This window comes from Thermobia domestica, chromosome 6, assembly GCF_964235325.1.
Source record: "Thermobia domestica chromosome 6, izTheDome1.hap1.1, whole genome shotgun sequence".
Classification (NCBI taxonomy): Eukaryota; Metazoa; Arthropoda; class Insecta; order Zygentoma; family Lepismatidae; genus Thermobia; species Thermobia domestica.
This window is the reverse complement of record NC_137459.1, coordinates 221,306,911-221,328,751: the sequence shown is the minus strand read 5'-3', so window position 1 is coordinate 221,328,751 and position 21,841 is coordinate 221,306,911. Positions and strand designations below refer to the sequence as shown.

At 37.7% G+C, this 21,841-nt stretch overlaps 1 protein-coding gene across 3 annotated transcripts in view; it reads right to left on the bottom strand.

Annotated features, from left to right (window-relative positions):
• The window catches only part of Gfrl (Glial cell line-derived neurotrophic family receptor-like), a 621,902-nt gene that overhangs the window by 100,163 nt on the left and 499,898 nt on the right, over positions 1 to 21,841 (bottom strand). For all 3 annotated transcript variants that reach the window (XM_081762635.1, XM_081762636.1, XM_081762637.1), the window contains one exon: positions 21,657 to 21,802. In XM_081762635.1, the coding sequence (XP_081618761.1) occupies positions 21,657 to 21,802 (146 nt within the window). The remainder of the gene's footprint in view (positions 1 to 21,656; positions 21,803 to 21,841) is intronic.

The following is a 21,841-nucleotide window of genomic DNA, read 5'->3' as shown; positions in this document are numbered from 1 at the left end:
ACAATTTTTATAGGGCAGTTGTAGAGTACTGAAGATTATAAGCCCATAGTGGAACAGCCTCTATAAACATTGTTACAGAAGTATCGCATAATTCTCTAACATGCATATTCGGATTGGACTTATACTAATTCCTAAGTGAAGTCTTGACCCGATTAAGATAGGTGTCATAGTTTCGGTGCTATGAACATTTAAATTTCATTTTTTCATGTTTTCGGAAGTCTAAAACTCCGAGACGAAGAATGTGTTCACCCAGGTATTTATACTCTTTGTCTTGATGTCAGGATTCACCTCGCAAAATCTCGGTGTTGTTTTAAAACACCCTGTATATAGTATATATAGTCTCCAAGCCGAAAGCAGCTTGAAATTATAAATTTACAAACCAGTGTTGTAGTTTCTGGAGAGTGAGTAATGAAAAGAATTGGTTAAGATCAAATCTCGTGCCACTTTATTAAAATAAAATAACTGTACGAATGGCAACAATTGTTATGCAATTAACAGCACAGACCTATGTTCTGACCCTACGAATAATATGTAGGAGATAAATCAAGTCAAAAGGTCTGGTAGTATCAGAAAATTGTCCACCTAAGCTTAAGAGGACAAAACGATTAGCCTTGATTTGGAGTTTACCGTCTTATTTTTTTTTTTTTTTTTTTCAGGGAAGTGACATAGTTCAGGAAATCTATAGCAATTATACCCTCAACCTGGGCAAAATTGCAATAGAAGCTTTTTAAACAGTTTTTGTTTCAGGAATTCTTACTGAATAACGTATTCAAAATCCAACAAAATCGGACCACGGGAACACCCCCCAAAAAAGGTTTTCAAAATTGCGTACCATGGTTATTAAAGCTTGCGTCCCTCTTGTATTTTTTTCTGTATCTCGGGATCCTCTCATCCGATTTTTTAAAAAAAAATTAAGGACATTTTACGCACTATAGTTTTTATAATAAGCATTGGTAATACAGTTTGTTGTGAAAAACGAAATTTAATTTAACGATTTCTCACATACACACCTTATATAACTGTTGTCTATATCTCGGGTCTCTGCAATCGGACTTACATGAAACACGTTTTGAATGAAAGCCATATATAAATGCTAAAGTTTTTAATAACAACACTTTTCTCCTAAAACCGTTTGGTGTAAACAAAATTAATGTACGATCAATGTATTTTTTATTAATTTATTAAATCATTTAAGTTCAGTAAATTAACAATGTTATTGCCACTTCACTGTGTTCTATATGTGTGAGAATGTTAGCAATGTAATTCTTCATTTTTAAAGACATCGTAAAACTTGTTTTTGCTTATGCCTTTGGTAATCATGAAGTAAAACTTCACCCACATCGAAAAGTTGTGCATCTATTCGTACAAGAATAGCGTATCATTTTAAGTAGATGCTCTGGAGCGGGTGGCATATCACAAAGTATCGGATGGTAGGAATTATTCCTTATATAGCAACACCACTCTTCAGCCGTCATTGCCACTCCTGTAGATTTCCAGATTTTTCTAGATGTAGATGTATATTATCATTAATTCGACTCACAACAGCAGCATCAGATTCTAGTTATCGGTTTGTCGGATCTTTTCCGAGAAAATTTGACTACATCATTACCCATGATTTTTTGAACAATGTGTGCTTCAATGGAATGCAGTTCGTCAACATTTACTCCAGGATCAGCTGTTACACATGTGACAATGTTGGAAAGATCTGTGCCAGAATTGAATGGGGATATTGATTCTAGACATTCAACAACTTTTTAAATATTATTATTGTCCTTAGTTTGTCTGTTTTCAAGCGTTTCTTTGTGTTGCTCATTGTCTTCGAACAAAGCTTTAGTGTATTCCTGCATTGTCAAGTTATAAGTAAAACACACAGGGATAGAAAACAGCCATGTTGATCTTTGAATGTTGTAAATACACTTCCTCCTGTCAAACCTTCTCTACTTTTCAGGGAACGCATTAATACCTGCTCCATCACAAGATCTGAACCTAATCCAGCCCATACTCTATCACTTCTTCTTATCACAAAATGTTCAGATTTCAAAGTGAACAATTTCTGCAAGTATAGATATAATGACCTGAGGTAATTGTGATGTCCAGCTGCTGCAACTATTAGGAGAATCTCCATTACAGATGCAAGTGTAAATTCTATGATACAGTCCTATCTGCTGTTCTTTAGTTACGTGCAACGTTGATCATTTGCATATTTTAGTTGTTCTTGAAACAGATTGAAGGGGAGTTTTACTACTGATTTGAAATAATGCTTCGAGACAGCTCCACATCCTCAATAAGTTGTTTGCCATTTATGATGTTATCAAGTAACTTACAAGCTTCTTTAACTAGATGATGTGATAGTAGATCCATCTTAATTGCGAGTGAAAAATCTGAAACCAGTCAAGTACTAAGAGCTGCATCTACTATCATATGCTTTCGTATTACTCGGGAAAAAGTTACGGCGCTAGTCATCGGTTGTGAGATGGTCCCGATTTACATTAAATTTGGTCTTTACCATAACTTGTAATTTCCAAAGAAAAAAGACGACAGAAAATATTCTTACATATTTTAAATTGTATCATCACGTGTAGAAACAGACACTTGTATGTTTGTGTTCAATAACTACTACTTTATTTTCTTATATTCAAATGAGGACTTTTTGGTAAATTGAGCCGGTGGCACTAGCGTAGTGATCTCGGGCGTTCGGCTTCTGATCATGAGGCCCAATAAACTAGGGGTTCGAATTTCTCTAAAGAGCAAGATCGGAATTTTAACTGTCCGCAGTGTTTCTGTGTTTCTGTTTTGCCGACGTTACAATCCACGATTCAGTAATGAAGCGACTCATCAAAAGTTCCAAGTGCTCTCGACTGACACCCAGCACCTCTACTTTCCCAGGATAATACCGAGATGGAAGTTCTACCACTTCCTTCTTCTCATCCCTCCTCCCAGGAAGTTTATACTGTATTGAGTGGTTCCCCTAGTGAGAATAACGACGCTTAAGTAACCTCTCAAGAAGAACAAAAATCAGTGCACAATTACATATAAGCAAAAACGAAGGAAATTGACTTGTGCTTCTCAAAAGAAACAAGAACATAGCTTTATTTCTGAAGATGCTCCCGGGATACACTGAAGGTAAACATGAAAGCTCCATTCCCAAGTTCGTTCTAGCTCTTACTCAGAAGTGCCGTGACGAATAGTGTCTGCATTCTGTGCAGCTGCCTATTGTACCTTACCTTCAGTAGATCTCAAGCAGTGTTTGAGTATTGTTGTAGTATTTTTTTTCTTTTTGGAGTCGCAAGTGTATTCTTTTCGTGGTATGTTCTTTTCACAACGTGTGTGGTGTTTATAGTTATGACGAGTCATATATCCTTTCCCTTTAGTAAGTATTTATATTCTTTATAATATTATTTATATTATTATTTAATATTTATATGGTATACAATGTCCCCAGTGAACTCTTTTAAGGTGCTCTCAATTAATATACACAGAATTAGTTAAGAATATAATAACACTCTATTAAGATGAACTTTATTGATAATCGACGTCCAGACGTATGTTATATTCAAGAACTAACGTTCCTGTCATTAGATTTTCTCAGTGACTATGATTCAATTGTAAATATGGAACGTTCCACTGCGGTGGCGCTTCTGCTCCGTAAGGGACTGCAATATGACATAGTGGCACTGTCTCCCGATGGTCAAGCAATTCGTTGTTATATTCATAATAGAGGGTGTCCGAGAATTTCTTCCCTGATTACAGAAATTGATACCTCAGGCTAGAAATAAGATAGAAATATGAAACTGGTGTTGAATTGTTTACAAACTATACAAGTTTTGCTCAGATCAGTACACTTCCACATGAGCAACCTTGGTAGCACGTAGCACATCTAGGCGATATTCAATTTCCATCCACACATTAGCCAACATCACTGGAGGGATCGATGCAACGACTGTGGTTATTCGTTGCTGCAGGGTTTCAAGATCTGGTACACGTGTTCGGTAGACCTCATCCTTGACATAACCCCATAAAAAGAAGTCTAATGGGGTTATGTCAGGAGAGCGTGGAGGCCAAGCTGTTGGTCCATCACGACCAATCCATCGCCGAGGTAATGTCCTATCGAGATAGGCACGGACGTCCAAACCCCAATGAGGTGGTGCACCGTCTTGCTGAAAAACGACATCGGGGCGATACTGAAGCAGCTGAGGAACAGCATACAGCTGCAACATGTCCAGGTACACTGCAAATGTGATGGTACCCTCAGCCAAGAAGAATGGCCCGATAATTCGATCGTGCAATAACGCGCAACAAACATTCACCTTTGGACTGCCTCTGGTGAACTCCCTGACATCCCTGGGGGGTTCTAAACCTAGAAGGCCTCGCCAACCGGCGAAAAAACATCTTGAAAATGTTTCAGATACTTCACACAAGGAAGCCCAGCCAACAGCCATCAATGATTCATCTCATCTTTCATCTTCCTCATCAACTGTTCCGGTACTTCATTCTTTTCTCCTCCAAAATTTTGATACCAAGTATAGTAACGAGAAATTCATAACTACTCAGCTCCGAAAGTATCAGCCGAATTTCCCTCTGTCTCAAGTCATCAGAACACGCAACGGGATTATACTTAAATCACCGGATCCTATCTTCACGATCTTAGTTCGGAATAAAGCATCTTTTGAAATATTTGAGAAACAAGCTACCCTTACATCCCTTAACTCTGTTAAACGGATACAAGCGCCTCCATCGAAACGGCCTCCACTTATTTCTGTCGTAATTCGTGGGGTTGACCCGACGTATACCGATGAGGAGGTTCAAGAAAAGCTCCAGTTCCAAGGGCATACTATTCATAAATCTGTCCGAATAAACAACAATGCTGGTGCCACCTATATGGTGCGTATACTCAAGCCCTCTCAAGACACAATCAACAATTTGTTATCTAAAGGAGCATATATTTATAAACGTAGACACCGTGTTGAGCCTTCCCGGCCATCCTCACCTTTACCACTACGCCGTGAAAGATGCCAACAATACAATTCACATCATACAACGGCCTGTAAAAATCCTACAGTTTGCGGGTTTTGTTTGGGACCTCATCAAACTCGTGCTCGCACAAACATGACTCAGCCCCCGATATGCCCTACTTGCACCGAACCCCATCCAGCTTATAGTTATAAGTGCAAAGGCAAACCTTCTGTTCAAGAACTTGTTGTTCCTCTGAGAACCGCTGAATCATCCACTTCCAATGATCACTCCGTTGACGGTCCAGTCACAGTTAGTAAGTTACTAGAATTCCTTTGTCTTACTTTACAAAATATTCACCCTTTTCACCGACAGCATATCTTACAACAATTTTTTGCCGCAGCGAAATCTACGTTTCAAGTATCATTATACGCAACCTACTCTAATGACTACGTTCATTTTCACACCACTCGCCTCGAAACATCAGTTTAATTGTACCCAATACGGATATAGTTTTTTTTTTTTTTGTTCCTCAACATCTGATGTCTTCCAAAACACAAAATCGTTTTCGAAGCACTCTTACTAGAAGAACAAGCCACAGCTTTTTTCCTGAATGAAACCTTTCTCAAACCCACTTTATCTTGCTCCCTATCACGTTACACATACTTCGCCACGATAGACCTATGCCAGCCCACAGAGCCAACGGTGGAGCTGCAATAGCTTTCCGACAGACCATTCGGTTCCGCTCTCACAAATGTTCCCTCTTAAATCTCCCTGAATATCTCACCACCACATTGTACTTCCGTAATATTGCCATCACTCTTGCCACTATCTATGTGCGCCCCGGCCTTCCTGCACCTCATGAGTTCTTCTCATACATCTCAAATACGTACAAACACTACATTATTTTGGCCGATGTCAACTTTCTTAGCCGTTCATATGCCGATCAATCCTCTTTTACTGACTACATCACAGTTCATACCACAGGTAGTCTTCTCAATCTTATTCGCTGTACTCGCCCTATCAGGAACAACACTCCCGATGTAGCAATAGTCTCAAATACCATCATTAATCGCTGCACTATTGATGTTTTAGATTTAATGGGCAGTGATCATGCACCCACCAAGCTAATCTATCATTCAGGTCTGGCTTCTGTCAAATCCTTACTTTCACCACGTATATCACTCCGTTACGATAAAGCCAACTGGCCACAATACCAGACGTATCTCGAAAACACTTTGGCTGATTCCGAAGCTCCTACTACCCCAGAAGAACTTTCACATCACGTCAATCTCATAACCACTACCACAATATCACGCCAATCTTACCGCGAATTTCTTCACACCACAAATCCAGAAGCTCTAAGACTTCATCATCAACTTCAACGAACGGTCCGCAACTATATTTCCGCTTATAAATTACGACAATGGGTTAAAACTTGTAATCAACTCTCCGATACAACTCATCCTACTCGCTACTGGAAACGCTTCAATGCTCTCTGTGGCAAACACTCTAAGTCTCCATATCCGATTCTCTTACACGATACACCATTACATTCCGACAGCGAGAAAGCAAATGCGTTTGCTGACTATCTCCAAACAATATTCACACTTTCAGAGTCCGACAACATTGCTCATCCAGTCGATCAAGTCGATCTTAACCGTCCTTCACTTCAACCTCATATCTCTCATACAGTCCCCAACCATGCTCTTACCAATCCCATCACAGTCTCAGAAATCACCAATGTCATTCAGCGCAAACATAACACCTCACCAGGTTTTGATTCGATCACCTATCGGCATATTAAAGAAAGACCTGCTATATTACTGACTCTTCTGGCATTCATTTATACTTTTATCTTACGCTCAGGGTTTTTTCCAACGGACTGGAAAGTATCGAAGACACACATGTTTCCCAAACCTGGTAAACCACAGTCAGATGTCTCTTCATATCGACCTATCCAGCTGACATCAACACTGAGCAAAATATTCGAGCGCATTCTGGTGAAACGCCTCCATCCATATTTACAAGACCGCCAACTTCTTCCGACTCATCAAGCAGGTTTCCGTCCCTCATTCTCCATTAGTGATCAGTTCCTTCGCCTAACTACGCTCATAACAAACCATTACAACTCAATTCAACCCTCGTGTCTCGTCCTTTTCGACCTTGAGAAAGCCTTTGACAATGTTTGCACCTGGCGCTAATTTATAAGCTCATTAAATTCCAGTTTCCGATGGCATACATTCGACTCATTTATCATTTTCTTATCTGTCGTATATCTTATATTTACATTAACGAACAACTCTCACATCCCATTTTTCCCATGTGCTGTGTTCCTCAAGGTTCCGCCCTTTCCCCACTATTATATATCCTTTTTGTTGCAGACCTTCCACATCTTCCTCCTGACATTCATCTGTTTCAGTACGCTGATGATACAGCTTTTCTCGCAGTTGGCAAAACTGTACACAACATCAATCATTCATTACAAATAGTCAACTTTCGCTACACGCACTGGTGTTCTAAGTGGAAACTTAAGATTAATGCCACCAAAATCCAATTTATTGTCTTCATACCGCCCCGTAAACGTACCAAGGTCCACCGAAATCCATCTCTTTTGTCACTCCATGTTCATAATGCAGCCATCGTTCCAACCTGAACCGTTACATACTTAGGCATACTATTCGATCATCATCTAACGTGGAAACCGCATCTCAACCGTGTGAAAACTAAATCTTAACAATCGCCTCAACCTCTTGAAACGACTAACTGGCACAACCTTGGGTCTCTCATCACGCATAGTTCTCAACACATACAAGGCCTTCCTCCGCCCAGTTCTTACTTACGGTTTTCCAGCTTGGATTTTCGGTCCTTACACACATTATCAGAAATTAGCCATTCTTCAGAGACATGCTTTCCGCATCGCCTTCCGCATTTCTCTCCCGAGTCCAACTCGAGACCTATATTCTTTAATATCATTTCCTACACTTACATACCATCTCGAAACTCTCCGCTTAAAATTCATTACTCAACGCTACACACATCACCATCCTCTATTGCAGCGTTTCCCAACCGGTGTGCCGCGGCTGGTGTGCCGCGAGGAAATCGAAACAAATTATTAATTCTATAAGAACCAAATTGCAAGACATAGGGGAAAATGTATATTTGTATTTCACATTACTATGAACCTCTACTGTAAATCTACAATTTTAAGTTTCGTACTGTGTTAATTTTCTGTACATTTTTAATGTTGAAAAACGTATTTATCATTGTCATGACCATTATTGCTTCTTTATTATTGCAGGCTATTTCGTAACTTGAAATTTTAACATATCATTCAGTAAATTCAACAAAGCAAACATGCATACAAATTACCTACATTTGTGTTTTAAAGGTACAGGAGATTTGTTTATTTGTTCGTTATTTAGTGATCTTCCTTTTTAGTGAAAGGTTAAATACAGTTTTTGAAAGAGAAAGTGGTTTTTTAAAAACCCGAGTCCTATATTTCATTGCAATTGTTTTCTATTTTAAAATTAAATTGAAAAATAAGCATAATGATTTACAACGGGGGAAAACCAGTGATCGAGCTTTCTTCTCTGTAAGAAGGAGATCAGTAATCACAGAAAAATACCACCACGTTATTTTATATTTACAAATAATAACCGTAATTATATATATATATATATATATATATATATATATATATATATATATATATATATATATATATATATATATATATATAATACTGGTGTGCCGCGAGAATTCAAATTACACCTGTAGTGTGCCGCAAGTTGAAAAAGGTTGGGAAACGCTGCTCTATTGTTTGAAACTATGCATCTTCTTGCACTCCACTCATCTCCTGCACGGTACTATCATACTCCACTTCACCTTCTTTTCACTTTATATTGCTACACGGTCCCTCCCGACCATCTCGATCTACAGATTCTCCAAGATTATCGTTTACATATTCATCTACCGCATATCTTTTCATCACATGCACAGTAATTCCATCTCTCTTACAGGGCTCACCACGTCTCCATTGGCCTAGAGGAGCCCCTAGGCAGAAGATTCGTCTTTCTAACATTTCTTGTGTCGTGTAGTGGCGTCAAGTGTACTTCATCTCATCTTTAATTTTATCATGACTTCAACATATCTCTTATTAATACCATCACTTTACATTTGTTGTTTGATTTCTCACGTTTGCCATATTATGTTCTTTATCATTCTTGCTATGTTATATGTAGTATTATGTATCCTATATTTCGTATATTATATGTGTAGTAATTTGGTTTCACGTATAACCATGATTTATGTTCCAGTTCGCCTACAAGTATGTTTATGATCGCAAAGATCATAATGTCCTTCCAATAACATATTAAATAATAAAGATTATAATAATAAATAATAGCCCATAGCCCAACTACCCATACCTTTTCCCATAATGGTTCTCGAACTCCCTTTCCTAAAAGAGGGTGTAGCCCCCTGAAAGGATGCTAGCCTTAAAAAAATCGCTCTTAATTGCTATTGTAGCATTTTAATATATAGATCATTATATTAAGATATGAACAAAGCATATCATATTAACGCATGTAGTTTTGAATAAGAATTGAAGCAAGTAACATCTCAAATATTCTTTGTCTTATTTCTCGTTCCACTATGATATCTGGGTGAATCACTAAAATGGGTTTAATCATACAGTTCATTCATTAGCTGTGGATGTGATATGTGTAATTTATGGTTACAGCACATAAACATATCACTCCCTTTATACATCATCAGGAGGTTACTGCTAAACTGTTGGATTTCAAATCATAAGGTCCTGAGCGGTATTCCCATTTGGGTCATTTTTTGTATGAAATTCTATTTTTCGCAATACATGACAAATTATATTAAATAATTAAGTTAAAACACTCAGTTTTGAAATGATTACATGTCCATGCTATCATTCACAATATAAATAATTATTATGTTTGAAATATTACATGAGAGATATGAGAGTTCTTTACAGAACATTGCTATACGTAAATGATAGATATAAATATAGAAAATCGTCTAATAGCAATATATAAATTATGTAGTTTATTTATTTGCAGACATTTACTTTCCAATAATCCCATTACAGTTATTTCGTCGCATGAGAACCAGAGAAACGTAACTCCGAATATACGATTTTCGTTCTCTTCATGTGTGAAAACGTAACGCCATCTGTTCTCCTTTTCGATCATCTTTTGTAATATAGCTCAATTACCTTCTTATTAGAAACGCACCTTTGTAAGAAAATAATATTTTTGTCCTCTCGTCTGCAAACCTACGAAAATGGAGTTACGTTCCTCTGGTGCTCATGCGACGATTTAAGTACCTGAAATATATTCCGAGGCCTAAAGACACAGTATAAACAAATAATCTCCAAAGTCAGATTGCTGTCCTAGACAAACAACTTAATAGGTCCTTAAACGTTCACAAAAAAAAAAAATCGAAATCCTCAAGGGTCACATGAAGAGATTGAAATTGTCCCCGTGAGGCATGGAACAACGGAAAGCCTTTACATATTATTTCACTTCAATACTCTGATAAGTTTTTGTAATATGGAACTTGTGACGCCTTGGTAGCTCCATCACTCTATCACTCAATTTCTGTCTATTTATCTTTCTTATATGTATTTATATATACAAAAGTGGGTGTATATATGTATACAGGGGTGGACAAAAAATCCAAACCGTTTGCAAAAGTGTGAAAATCATACCTAGTATGGTGTGCGGATTCCTTTTACGTCTAAAACAGCTTGGATTCGACGTGCAATGTACATGTAAAGCTCCTGAAACCTGGTGTGTGGAATTTTGTACCATTGTTCCTCCAAAACATACTCCAGTTCCTTAAGGGATGCTGGTGGAGGGGAATGAGACCGAACACGCCTTTGTAACTCAGACTACTATGGCTCAATGACGTTCAGATCTGCTGATCGTGGAACCCACGGGAGGTGTGATAGCTCCTAGCCATGCACCTCAAACCATGATTTCACCGTTTTTGACCCGGGACCTGGTGCCAAATAATTTTGGTAGTTGCTATCACCATAAGGGAACAAGATTTGGGCCATGGGTAGAACCTGGTCCCCCAAAATGGTCTCATACGCGTTACGAATCATCATTCCACGCATAGCTATGATGAGACCTGCGGAAAACTCTGATATCACTGCGCATACTGTAACAGAACCAGCCCCATGCTTTACAGTTGGGAGCCGACAGACTGTAACATAGACCTGCGACAGTGTTCATACGTAAACACGATCGGTTGTTGGAAACAAGGTAAAGGTCAATTCATCGGACCACATTACGTGTTTCCACTGCTCATGCGACCACGCCTTGTGGTCCTTGCACCACTGGATATGCCTGCGGCCCTGACATGAATTTTTTATTTTATGAAGTTACCCTTGTACTTTTTGCGATGAAACCGTGTTCTGTAGGCTGGAATTGAGTTCAGAAATAATTTTCATTGCAATGGTCGTCTTTTTAGCTGCTACAATCCGTTTTAATGCCCTCAGGTCCCTATCTGAGAGGATTGTCTTTCGACGACTTTTGTGCTTTGCAGACGTCGTTTGCCCATGAATTGTGTATGCCCTCGTGATATTGGACACAGCGAATTTCGATACCCTCACAATGTTCGTCACTGTCGTCACTGAAGCTCCAACCAGACGGGCACCAGCGATCATGCCTTTTCGGAAGTCTGTCAGCTCGCCCACTTTACCGCACCACTTTCACACCACGACACGCAGGTGAACTGGTTACTGCTGATGGAAAAGGAAAGTTCACATGACACATTGAAAACAAAAAGCGATCGGAAACCGCAACACGTGTTGTACAGTGGAGGGCCAAACTTACTTGTACTGTATGAGTTGTTTTTAGGTTTTTGTTGTGTGTGTGTGTGTGTGTGTGTGTGTTCCAAAATAATTCTGATATGTCTACAGCAATTATAACCTTATTTCTTACATTCCCGAATATAGTAAACTCGGGACGTGTAAAGCGGTCGATAAATAATTGAGTTCTTAATTTGGCCTATAGCAAAAAACTCTACATCTCGAGCTCAAATACGTGTTACACTGAACCGCTTCAAAATTATTGTTTCCTGATGGTGTACAAAACAAAACATAAACAACAAAAAATAAGATTGCACCGCAATAACTACTTTATTTACACCAAAAATAAAACCAAACCTTGTACCATACCTCAACATTATTTAGTGCATTACCCATGCAAAATTTTGATTAATTCATTTTTTCCATTCTTACAACAATTCATTGTTGAAAACGCAGAACACGATATCTCAGTCAGTATTCCACAATGGATGTCGAATCACCCAGACGTATGTACTAGTAGAACATCTAGTGCATTAATCATGCAAAATATTGATTTCCTCATTCTTTTCATTGTTGTGAGCATTCCATTGTTGAATCGATGGCCACGATTTCTCAGATAGTAATTCACAAATAAATGTCAAAGCAAGGAAATGTATGTACTAGAACAATATTTAGTGCATTACTCACACGAAATTTTGTTTTTCAAATTATTTCCATTGCTGAAAACTCTGGCAACCAAATCTCAGTCACTAGTTCGCCAATGCATGCCAAAACATGTAGACACGTGTGCTGGTACAATATAGATTTCATTACCAATGCAAAATTGTAATTTTCTCATTTCCGTTCTTGTCAGCATTCCGTTGTTCAAAACGGTGGTAACTATATTTAAGTCAGTAATTCACCAATGAGTGTCAAATATCACAGATGTATGTACTAGTACATCATATAGTCCATTCATGCAAATTTTAGATTTTCGCATTATTTCCATTGTTGTGAGCATTCCATTGTTGAAAACGCTGGTTACGATATCTCAATCTGTAATTCACCAATGGATCTCAAATCACGCAGATGTATGTATTACCGAAGCATCTAGTGCAGTATCCGTGCAAAATTTTAATCTCCTCATTATTTCTATCGTTACAACCATTCATTGTAGAAGGCGCAGACAACGATATCTCAGTCAGTAATTCACAAATAGATGTCAAAACACGCAAATGTATGTGCTAGTACAATATCTAATGCAATACCTATACGAAATGTTGATCTCCAAATTATTTCCATTGTTGAACTCGCTGGCTACGGTATCTCAGTCAGTAATTCAGCAATGTACGTCAAATCACGCAGATGTATGTACTAGCACAATATACGTGCAAAGTTTTCATTTTGTTATTATTTCCATTTATTAATAACAGTCCTATTGAAAGAGTTACAACACAGAAACATCTCTGAGTATTGTTCAATGAAAGACTTTCATTTGCTAATCACATAACCATTTCTGTTAAAAATGCTATAAAACTACTGGGTATTCTTTGCAGATTTACTCAAACTCACGATCTCAAATCACAGTATTTTCTTTAAAGCTTTTGTATCTCCAAAAATCCAATATTGCTCATCGAGATAGAAATGTCCTGCGCTTCGAACTTGTACCGTTTTGCCTGTAAACATTTTTCCTGCCATTGTCAAACAAGACTCTTAATAAAACAAAGCTCCTAAACATACTCAATATTAAACACCACTTACTCGTCGTATGGTGGCGAACTTGCTGTTTCTCCGTAAAATTATTAATGGGAAAATTAACTCCTAATTTTTGGTTTCCGTTCTCAATTTTCGCGTACCTTTTTCCCTTATTTGCAGTCATACGTTACTTACACATGTAACGCAAACATTATCAATTATATCACGTTTCTTATACTTCATGATGACATGATTGTGTAATTTATTGTCAGATGTAAATATTTTTGACTGAAAATCATTTCAAAAACAAGTAAATATCTGTCTAAATGTGGTACATATTCTGTGAATATATAAATATATCTTTTCCTTTTCTTTTTAAGTTTTTCTTTTTGTTATTCTTTATATAAGTTGTTGCATAGTTTCAGTGTAAAATGCATATTGATCTGTATCTGAAATAATTCTAATTAAATGAATAAAACAATGTAATTTAGTTTTGGGTAGTTGCCATCAGAGAGGAGACTCATACGAGAATAGAATCCAAACCTTACCTGTAGTAAAAGTAAAAATTATTGGTTATTTCATATAAATACAAGAATAGGGTGCCAGTAGTACGCGTTGTGAATTCCCCATGACGAGTTTTCTGGCTGCGCTACTGGGGCCTTTGAACTGCTTCGGTCCTTTGCTACTCTAGTCATATCCATATAAGAATTACACATATATGAAGATATAATTCTGTGTAATGTAATATACGTTGAATGATGAACGCTCTGACAGTTGAATTGAATAATTGAATTGCCCGTATTAAATAATTCTATGTGCGTTGAGAGTCTTCTTGTGACCTGTGTTACATATAGAGTCAATAACATTTACTTTGTGGTGCAAATCATCGCAAGAGAACGATGTTTATCAGAGAGAGAGGCTACACATCGAACAGGGGGTTTATAATTTGCAAGAATTTACCCCCATTCTCGGCACAGGGACAAGATGTGTGCCTTTAGGGTGTAAAGCAGCATGAATTTTGATCTGCACCCCTACTTTGTTTGCTGTATTTCTGTGAGTTATACGTAGTGCCACTATGTGGCGCATTCGTCTAATAAAATTCTCAAGATGCCTGAGTTCCTATAGAATCACCTTGACAGCCCATATAGGATGGGTACAAACTAGCTTCGCTACTAGTTAGAGACTAGAAGCGCTTTCCCGATAACTATGAACTCGACAAATATACCAATAATTTTTTACATATTATTTCCAGGTCTTACATTCTGAAGATTGAGATGAATTTGGACTTAAGTGCTATTGGAAGCATCACCATTCATTGCAAACAATGTGACTTCTCAAATTCCATCTCTCGGGTATCTCTCGGTATTACTACAATATTTTTATCTTAGATTGAAAGTAGTATGTTTACCGCGTTCGGTAAAAGATTCTCCTGACATTCCGGAGTTACTCTCTAATAGACATTTATTTACTTACATTAGAATAAATACAAGTGTGAATAACATCAATTCTGGCCCTTCAAATTCGAAATTCAGCTGATGCCTGAACATACTATTAACTTATCTAATTGACGAATTTAAATTATGAATTCGACACTAATCTCAGTTATTTGACACATTTTACTTTTCATCCGTTCTCACACCACAGTTTCTTCGTTCCGTTCCCATTCCAACCCATTACCACTAACCCAAGGTACTAATAGTATGTAAACGTGGAGACAAATACTGTGTCGACAACCAACTTAGGGACTAAGAAAACCACGAATTCGTTTATCAATCGTTTTTGATTTCTCTTTTCATGTTAATTCCTTCCAATATAGGACGGTAATGAGTTGAACTTGGATATAAATCGTATCAGAGGTGTTGCTATATATTTCGCTGATCCCGAAACTCTACAATAATATCAGTCGTTTTGAAACGTATAATTATTACTCACTTCGACTACAATTAGTAGATGTACTATGGATCTTACCATTACCAGAAGATGAAGTTGGTCATCAGAAGTACACCCATTAAACTTGAAAACCCCGAAAGCTATGGATTCGGCACTACATTGGTCATTTTAAATTTTCTTTACATGCCACAATTTCACGCCCTTTCCAAAGTTCTAATGGGGCATTAACAAAAATGGCATCTGAAGTGATATTTTTTGTGTACGAGAAACGACAGAACTATGGATTCGACAGTAATATCGGTTTATTTTATGATTCTGATGAGAGACACTCTTCTCCTTGGGAGGGCAAGGTCGCATTCGCACCTCTGGCGTTGAATTTGGTCTTATATGACATTACAACTGCTACCAAACACTATTCCGAAAAAAAAACACTATACCGACGGTCGATTTCGATATTTTTACGTCCTTATGTAACCGTCCTCGTTGCTACTGTGAGCTTAATTGGAGTTAAGCTGAATTGAAAATGACACTATATATTTAAGTGATCCCGAAATTATGGATTCCATCTAATATGGATAATTTTCTGGCATCTTAATATGTAACCCACATTCCAAAGTTAACCCGACAATACTCTTTTCTAAAACTACCTATCTCTATGGCCTATGGAACCCGGAGATTAATTCCGCGTTCACATAAGTTCTCCAATGGCTTCTATCCTTGGCTAACTGCATCCACTTTCCATTTTGTGTTCCAATCTCTGCAAAATCCATCTTAATATTGTCCTCCCATCTGCACCTAATTCTTCCTAATGGTCGTTTTCCGATTGGTTTTACAGTCAAGACTTTGAAAGCGTTTCTACTTTCTTCAATTCTAGCTACATGACCCGCCCACATAAGCCTCCTAGACTTGACGGCTTTACGACACTAACAATCTTTGGTAAACCATATATATATTATGTAGCTCCACAATATGAAGTTTCCGCCATTCCCCATTCCCGTTCCTCCTCGGTCCGAATATACGTCCCAACATCTTGTTCTCAAATACTTTCAGTCTATGTCTTCCCTCGGATTAAGTGACCATGTTTCCAACCATACAGAACAACAGGCATAATTATCGTTTTGTATATTTTAAGCTTCAGATTACTCGACAGAATTCGCGACAACAAGACATTTTGAACCGTATAGTCACACGAATTTGCTGCTTTTAATCGACATTTAATTTTTCCGTGAATATGATTTTCGTCTGTTAATATTGACCCTAAATATTTGAAACTATCCACTTTATCAAAAGTATTATTTAATATTTTAACGCATCCATAATTTGCTGTATTCCGGTCCCGACGCACTTCCATGTATTTAGTTTTCTCTGCATTTATTTCTAAACGAATGTCCCTGCAAGCGTTTAATAAGGTCTCTCCATTTCATTCTAATGTTCTCTTATCAATCCCTATTAAATTTACATCTTCAGCATATGCCATAACCTGGTGAATATCGTTCAACTCTAGGTCTTGGTTGCTATCTTTGACTTTCCTTATAGCGTATTCCAGAACGAACTTAAATAATGGCGACAACGCATCTCCTTGTTTCAGGCCATTTTCGACGTGAAAGTTCATGGACTAAAATTTTCCTACCAGGGTTTTACTTTGGGATTCATTTAAACATAACTTAATTAATCTAATTAGCTTTCTCGGTATCCCAAGTTCTGTAAGAACGTGGAATAATCTTTCTCTCCTAACCGAGTCGTACGCCTTTCTAAAATCAATAAATAGTTGATGTACCGGAGCATTCATTGTATTCCCACTTTTTTTTCGAGTATTTGGCGAATGGTAAATATTTGGTCGATAGTTGATAGATTTCGTCTAAACCCACACTGATATTCTCCACTAATTTCATCTGCGTATGGGGTCAGTCTTCCTAATAGAACATTTAAAAGGATTTTATAGGATGTTGACGGAAGAGAAATACCTCGATAATTATTACAGTCAGTTTTGTCGCCTTTCTTGTGAATTGGAACAATGATTGATTCTTTCCACTCTTGTGGCAATTCTTCTTTGTTCCAGATGAGGAGAGTGAGTTTATGTATCTTGTTAAACAATTTTTCGCCTCCAGCTAAATTTAACTCAGCCGGAATTTCTTCTACACCCGGAGATTTATGTTTCTTTAACTTCTTTATAACGGTTTCTACTTCTATTCGGTTGGGGTCTGGAAAATACGGTTCTGCGATATCTCCTTTTCTCCACGAACACTAGTTTTTGGTTGCGCATTAAGCAAATCGTCAAAGAAATCTTTCCATCTATTTAAGATGCTATCCGTATCAGTGAGAATTCTACCGTCTGATTTCTGTAATATAAAACCACGAGGTTGATAGGGTTTTTTAAATTCGTTGATTTCCTTACACATTACCCGGATGTTTTTATTTTTACTATTATCTTCGAATTCCTTTATTTTAGCATTCAGAAAATCGCGTTTCTTTGTTCTAAAAGGTTTCGAAGTTTCCCGCCTGATATCTGCGAAATTTTCTATTATTTGAATCGGATTTTGTAGCCAGCGTAATTTCCCTCTTTTCTCTCGTCTGCTACTTTTATGCATTCCTGGTTGAACCATGGTTTGTTCCTACGTATTTCCGCAAGTCCCAATTTTTCTTTTGCTGAAATTTTAATGCTATCTCTAATTTCAATCCAGGTACCTCAACAATAGTGCACTCCGAACCTCGTAAAGCCGAGAATCTATTCGAGAATTCAATCTGCTATTTCTCTCTTACTTGGCTCTTCTAATTTCTTTAAATTGAACCTCTCCGTGTTCGGACAATGAATATTACCTTTATTCAACGATAACCTCTCTCGTATTATCGCTGCTACCAGGTAGTGGTCAATGTCACAATCAGCCCCTCTAACCAACCCGTTATCAATTATGCTAAATTGCTTTCTTCTATCTCCTAAAACGTGATCAATTTGATTATGTGTTTTTCCGTCTGGTGATGTCCAAGTGTATTTATGAACGTTGCGATGTGGGAATTTTGTGCTCTTCACGATTTCCTCATGCAGACTTTCGTTCCCACTAATCGGTTTGAAAACTTCTCACTGAAATCCCCTAAGAGAATTTCATATGGTATCGCGGGAGTTGGTCAAATATCCGTTCCACTTCTTCGTAAAAACTCTTTTAAATCGTCATCCTTATCTTCAGTTGGAGCCTATACATTTAAAACAATAATATCACACCACCGTCCCTTAAGAGTAAGAAAATAAAGTCTGCCAGTAACAAATTCAACCCCTTTAATTGCTGGTAGTCTACGTTTATGAACGAAAACCCTGTTCCTAACTCGTGATTTTCATTTCCTTCCCCGTAAAAGAACGTGAAATTTCCGGAATTCACAGATCCATTTCCTTCCCACCTAACTTCCTGAACTCCTACTACGTCCATCCTTTATTTCTCTAACTCACTCGTTACTTTTAACGCGCCTGCTCAATAAAGACTTTTAATATTCCATGTTCCAAATGTTTATTTTCTTTCGCTGAGGACGTGCAAAGTTATCTGTCATTGTCCGAGGCTTTTGTGAATATTTCTGAACAAGAGCTTTTTTTTACAGGGTTAGGTTGTTAGCCCTATCCAAACTTCCAAGCTAGAGGACGACTCCTAATCGTCCGTCCGCGACTGCTTGTTCAGTATATTCGCAGCTAACCACTATATCTAGAGGCCTTCTCCTCGATCCGCAACATGAAAACGCGCCATGCCATGGTGACAGGAACCCACGTTACACGGGTACTCTTTTCCATACTAAGAATTATGGTTAAAATTGCTCTAGATATTTCTCAATTATTTTGGAATAGTCACACACACACACATACACACTTATTATTTATATATATATAGGGTAACTTCGGCCAATAACGCCAGTTGGGTAGTAACGCCATTTAAAGCTTTTCACAGTGCTAGCATGAACACGTGATTCGTAAGGTGACCGATTATGAGTGTGATAAACAGTGATGCCTGTTGTCTTTTAAACACAAAGACTAGTGGTCAGCCAGGCGTCAGTATAAAGAAACCAGTTAACAAATGTTGACGTGACAGCCGCGGAGCAGAGAAAACAGCTCACAAATTTTTTGTGTGCCAAAGAGGTAGGCGAATTATTTGGGTAAAAGTAAGGTTTTTACTATAACAAAAGATATGCATTGAGAGGGATTACATGCATAATATTATGATATAGATAAAATATGCAGGACCGCTATTCTTGGTATAGAAATAATGGCTAACTCAAAGTCTATTTTTCTGGAAATAACGCCACTATCGTGTCGGGAAAATTCGCTACTCAATCTAATCGCTAATCGAAACTAATACTAGTGTTTAAAGTTTGTCGTAGTGGTAGAGCCGGAAAAGTCTAGTTTTATAATCTAATGGCAAGACACTAATATCGTGTTCACAAAGGTGGAGAATTTGAGCTATGGTAAACTCATGCATTTCAACAGAACTATGTGAACGACTGTATACTCTATTGGGAAATACACTTGATGCTATGAACCTTTTGTGACAATCCTGAACTTATTTACAATGCAGATTGAATGTAGGACTATTATTAACGTACAACAGTAGCCTAAAAATTTTGGCACAGAAAGGAACCAAGCGAGTTCTTGACGTGAAAGGTGAAACTGTAAGTGTTATTGCGTGCACTAATGTATCAGCTTCAAATTAGATCCCTCCGATGGTGTTAAAAAAATTTATGAAAAAAATAATTTGGCGATGATCTTCCTCAAGGTAACAAATATGCAATGACACCTAAAAGCTATGTTACATAAGAAGAATTCCGTACATTTCTGGAACATTTCAACAAACATCGGATCCCTGGCCGAGCACTACTTATTGTAGATTTTCTTCGCATTTATCTTAATATTTCCATTTTAAATACTGCTGAGAGCATGTATATGAAACTGCTGTGTTTGCCTACATAGCACCCATGAACTTCAACCGCTCGAGAAAGGCTTCTTCAAATCGTTAAAATTGCACTGCTCTGAAGCAGTTGACAGTTATCGACGAACGCATGCCGCGAGAACACTTGGGAAGCTACAGTTTTCAAAACTGTTCAGCAAAACCTCAGAACACAATATCAGGCTTCAGCGCTACAGGGCATCCTTTTAACAAAAATGCTATACCTGATGTCGCTTTCTTCCCAAATGATGTCTCAGAGCAACAGCAACCTCCACCAATACCTCCAAGCACATGACCAGCCTCCATCAATCCTTCAACACCACCTAGTGCCCACTCCATCCACGTGCTTCTGCCTACTGCTAAAATAACTAGTAGCAAATCCCATCCCAGGAGGATTTCTCTTACTACCAGAGAAGTATTGGTAACACTAGACCTTTTCTCAAGAGCTACACCTTTCACTTCTTCCCGCACGAAGAAACAAGCATCCTCTAGAAAGACGAAGGATGGAGATATGCTCCGTGGGGACTGTGGAGGATTTTACTATGACCTCAGGGGGTCTTAAAACGTTGATTCAATGTTCTGAATGCAAGATTTTTTTTCACGAATTATGCTATTCTGACAGCATTGTTAAATATGGCTTCTGAACATTTTGTGGCGCTGGTTGTGCATTGTTGTCTGGCTCCGACGAGTAGTTCTCCATATGACTGCAGCTGTTATATTAAGAGGTTCACAATCATCACAAGACTTACCGGTCAACGACATGTACGATTACTATGAGTTTTGTATACCAGCAAAGGAGGAAGCATATTGCCAAGAACATTCTTCAGTTGTGTTCAAAATTATTTCGTTACGATTCCAATACCTTTAAGTTGTTGTAAAGCAAGTGGCGTTATTTGCCGACACGTCTGGTAATAACGCCATCTCATACTCACTCCGATTCTCAGTGCATTGTGGTCGACATTGTGCGTGTAGGATCTTTGTTTTCTCATTGTATTATAACGGAGGGTTCACTCCATCCTCCATGTAATTTGCACAGTTCTAGATATAAAAACACTTGAACACCACAACAATATGTTGAATTGGTAGAGTTATTTTCCGAAGTTACCCTATATATATATATATATATATATATATATATATATATATATATATATATATATATATATATATATATATATATATATATATATATATATATATAGCTGGACAGAGAAAGAGCGAATAAGGTTAACTTTCATATTTCTAAAGCATATCAAGTTATTCAACTGAAACCCTAGGTATAGATTTTCCGCTAATTGATGCTGAACATTTGAGCATCAATTGTGTGATATTCGTTTTAGCACGTACATAAAAGAGAAACAGGAAGTGCTTACCTGTCCTTTCGTGGGCGTCATTAATTTTTGCAAGAAAGATATAGCGTCGTTGTTAATTGTTAACGTCGTTTGTTTTTGGAGTTGTGTTTCGTCAGCTTCGCTATAGCCAACAAACAAGAACACACCTTGTGGTAAGTTGTATTTATCTGAAAAAACATTAGTACAACATAATTATACAGTAATAA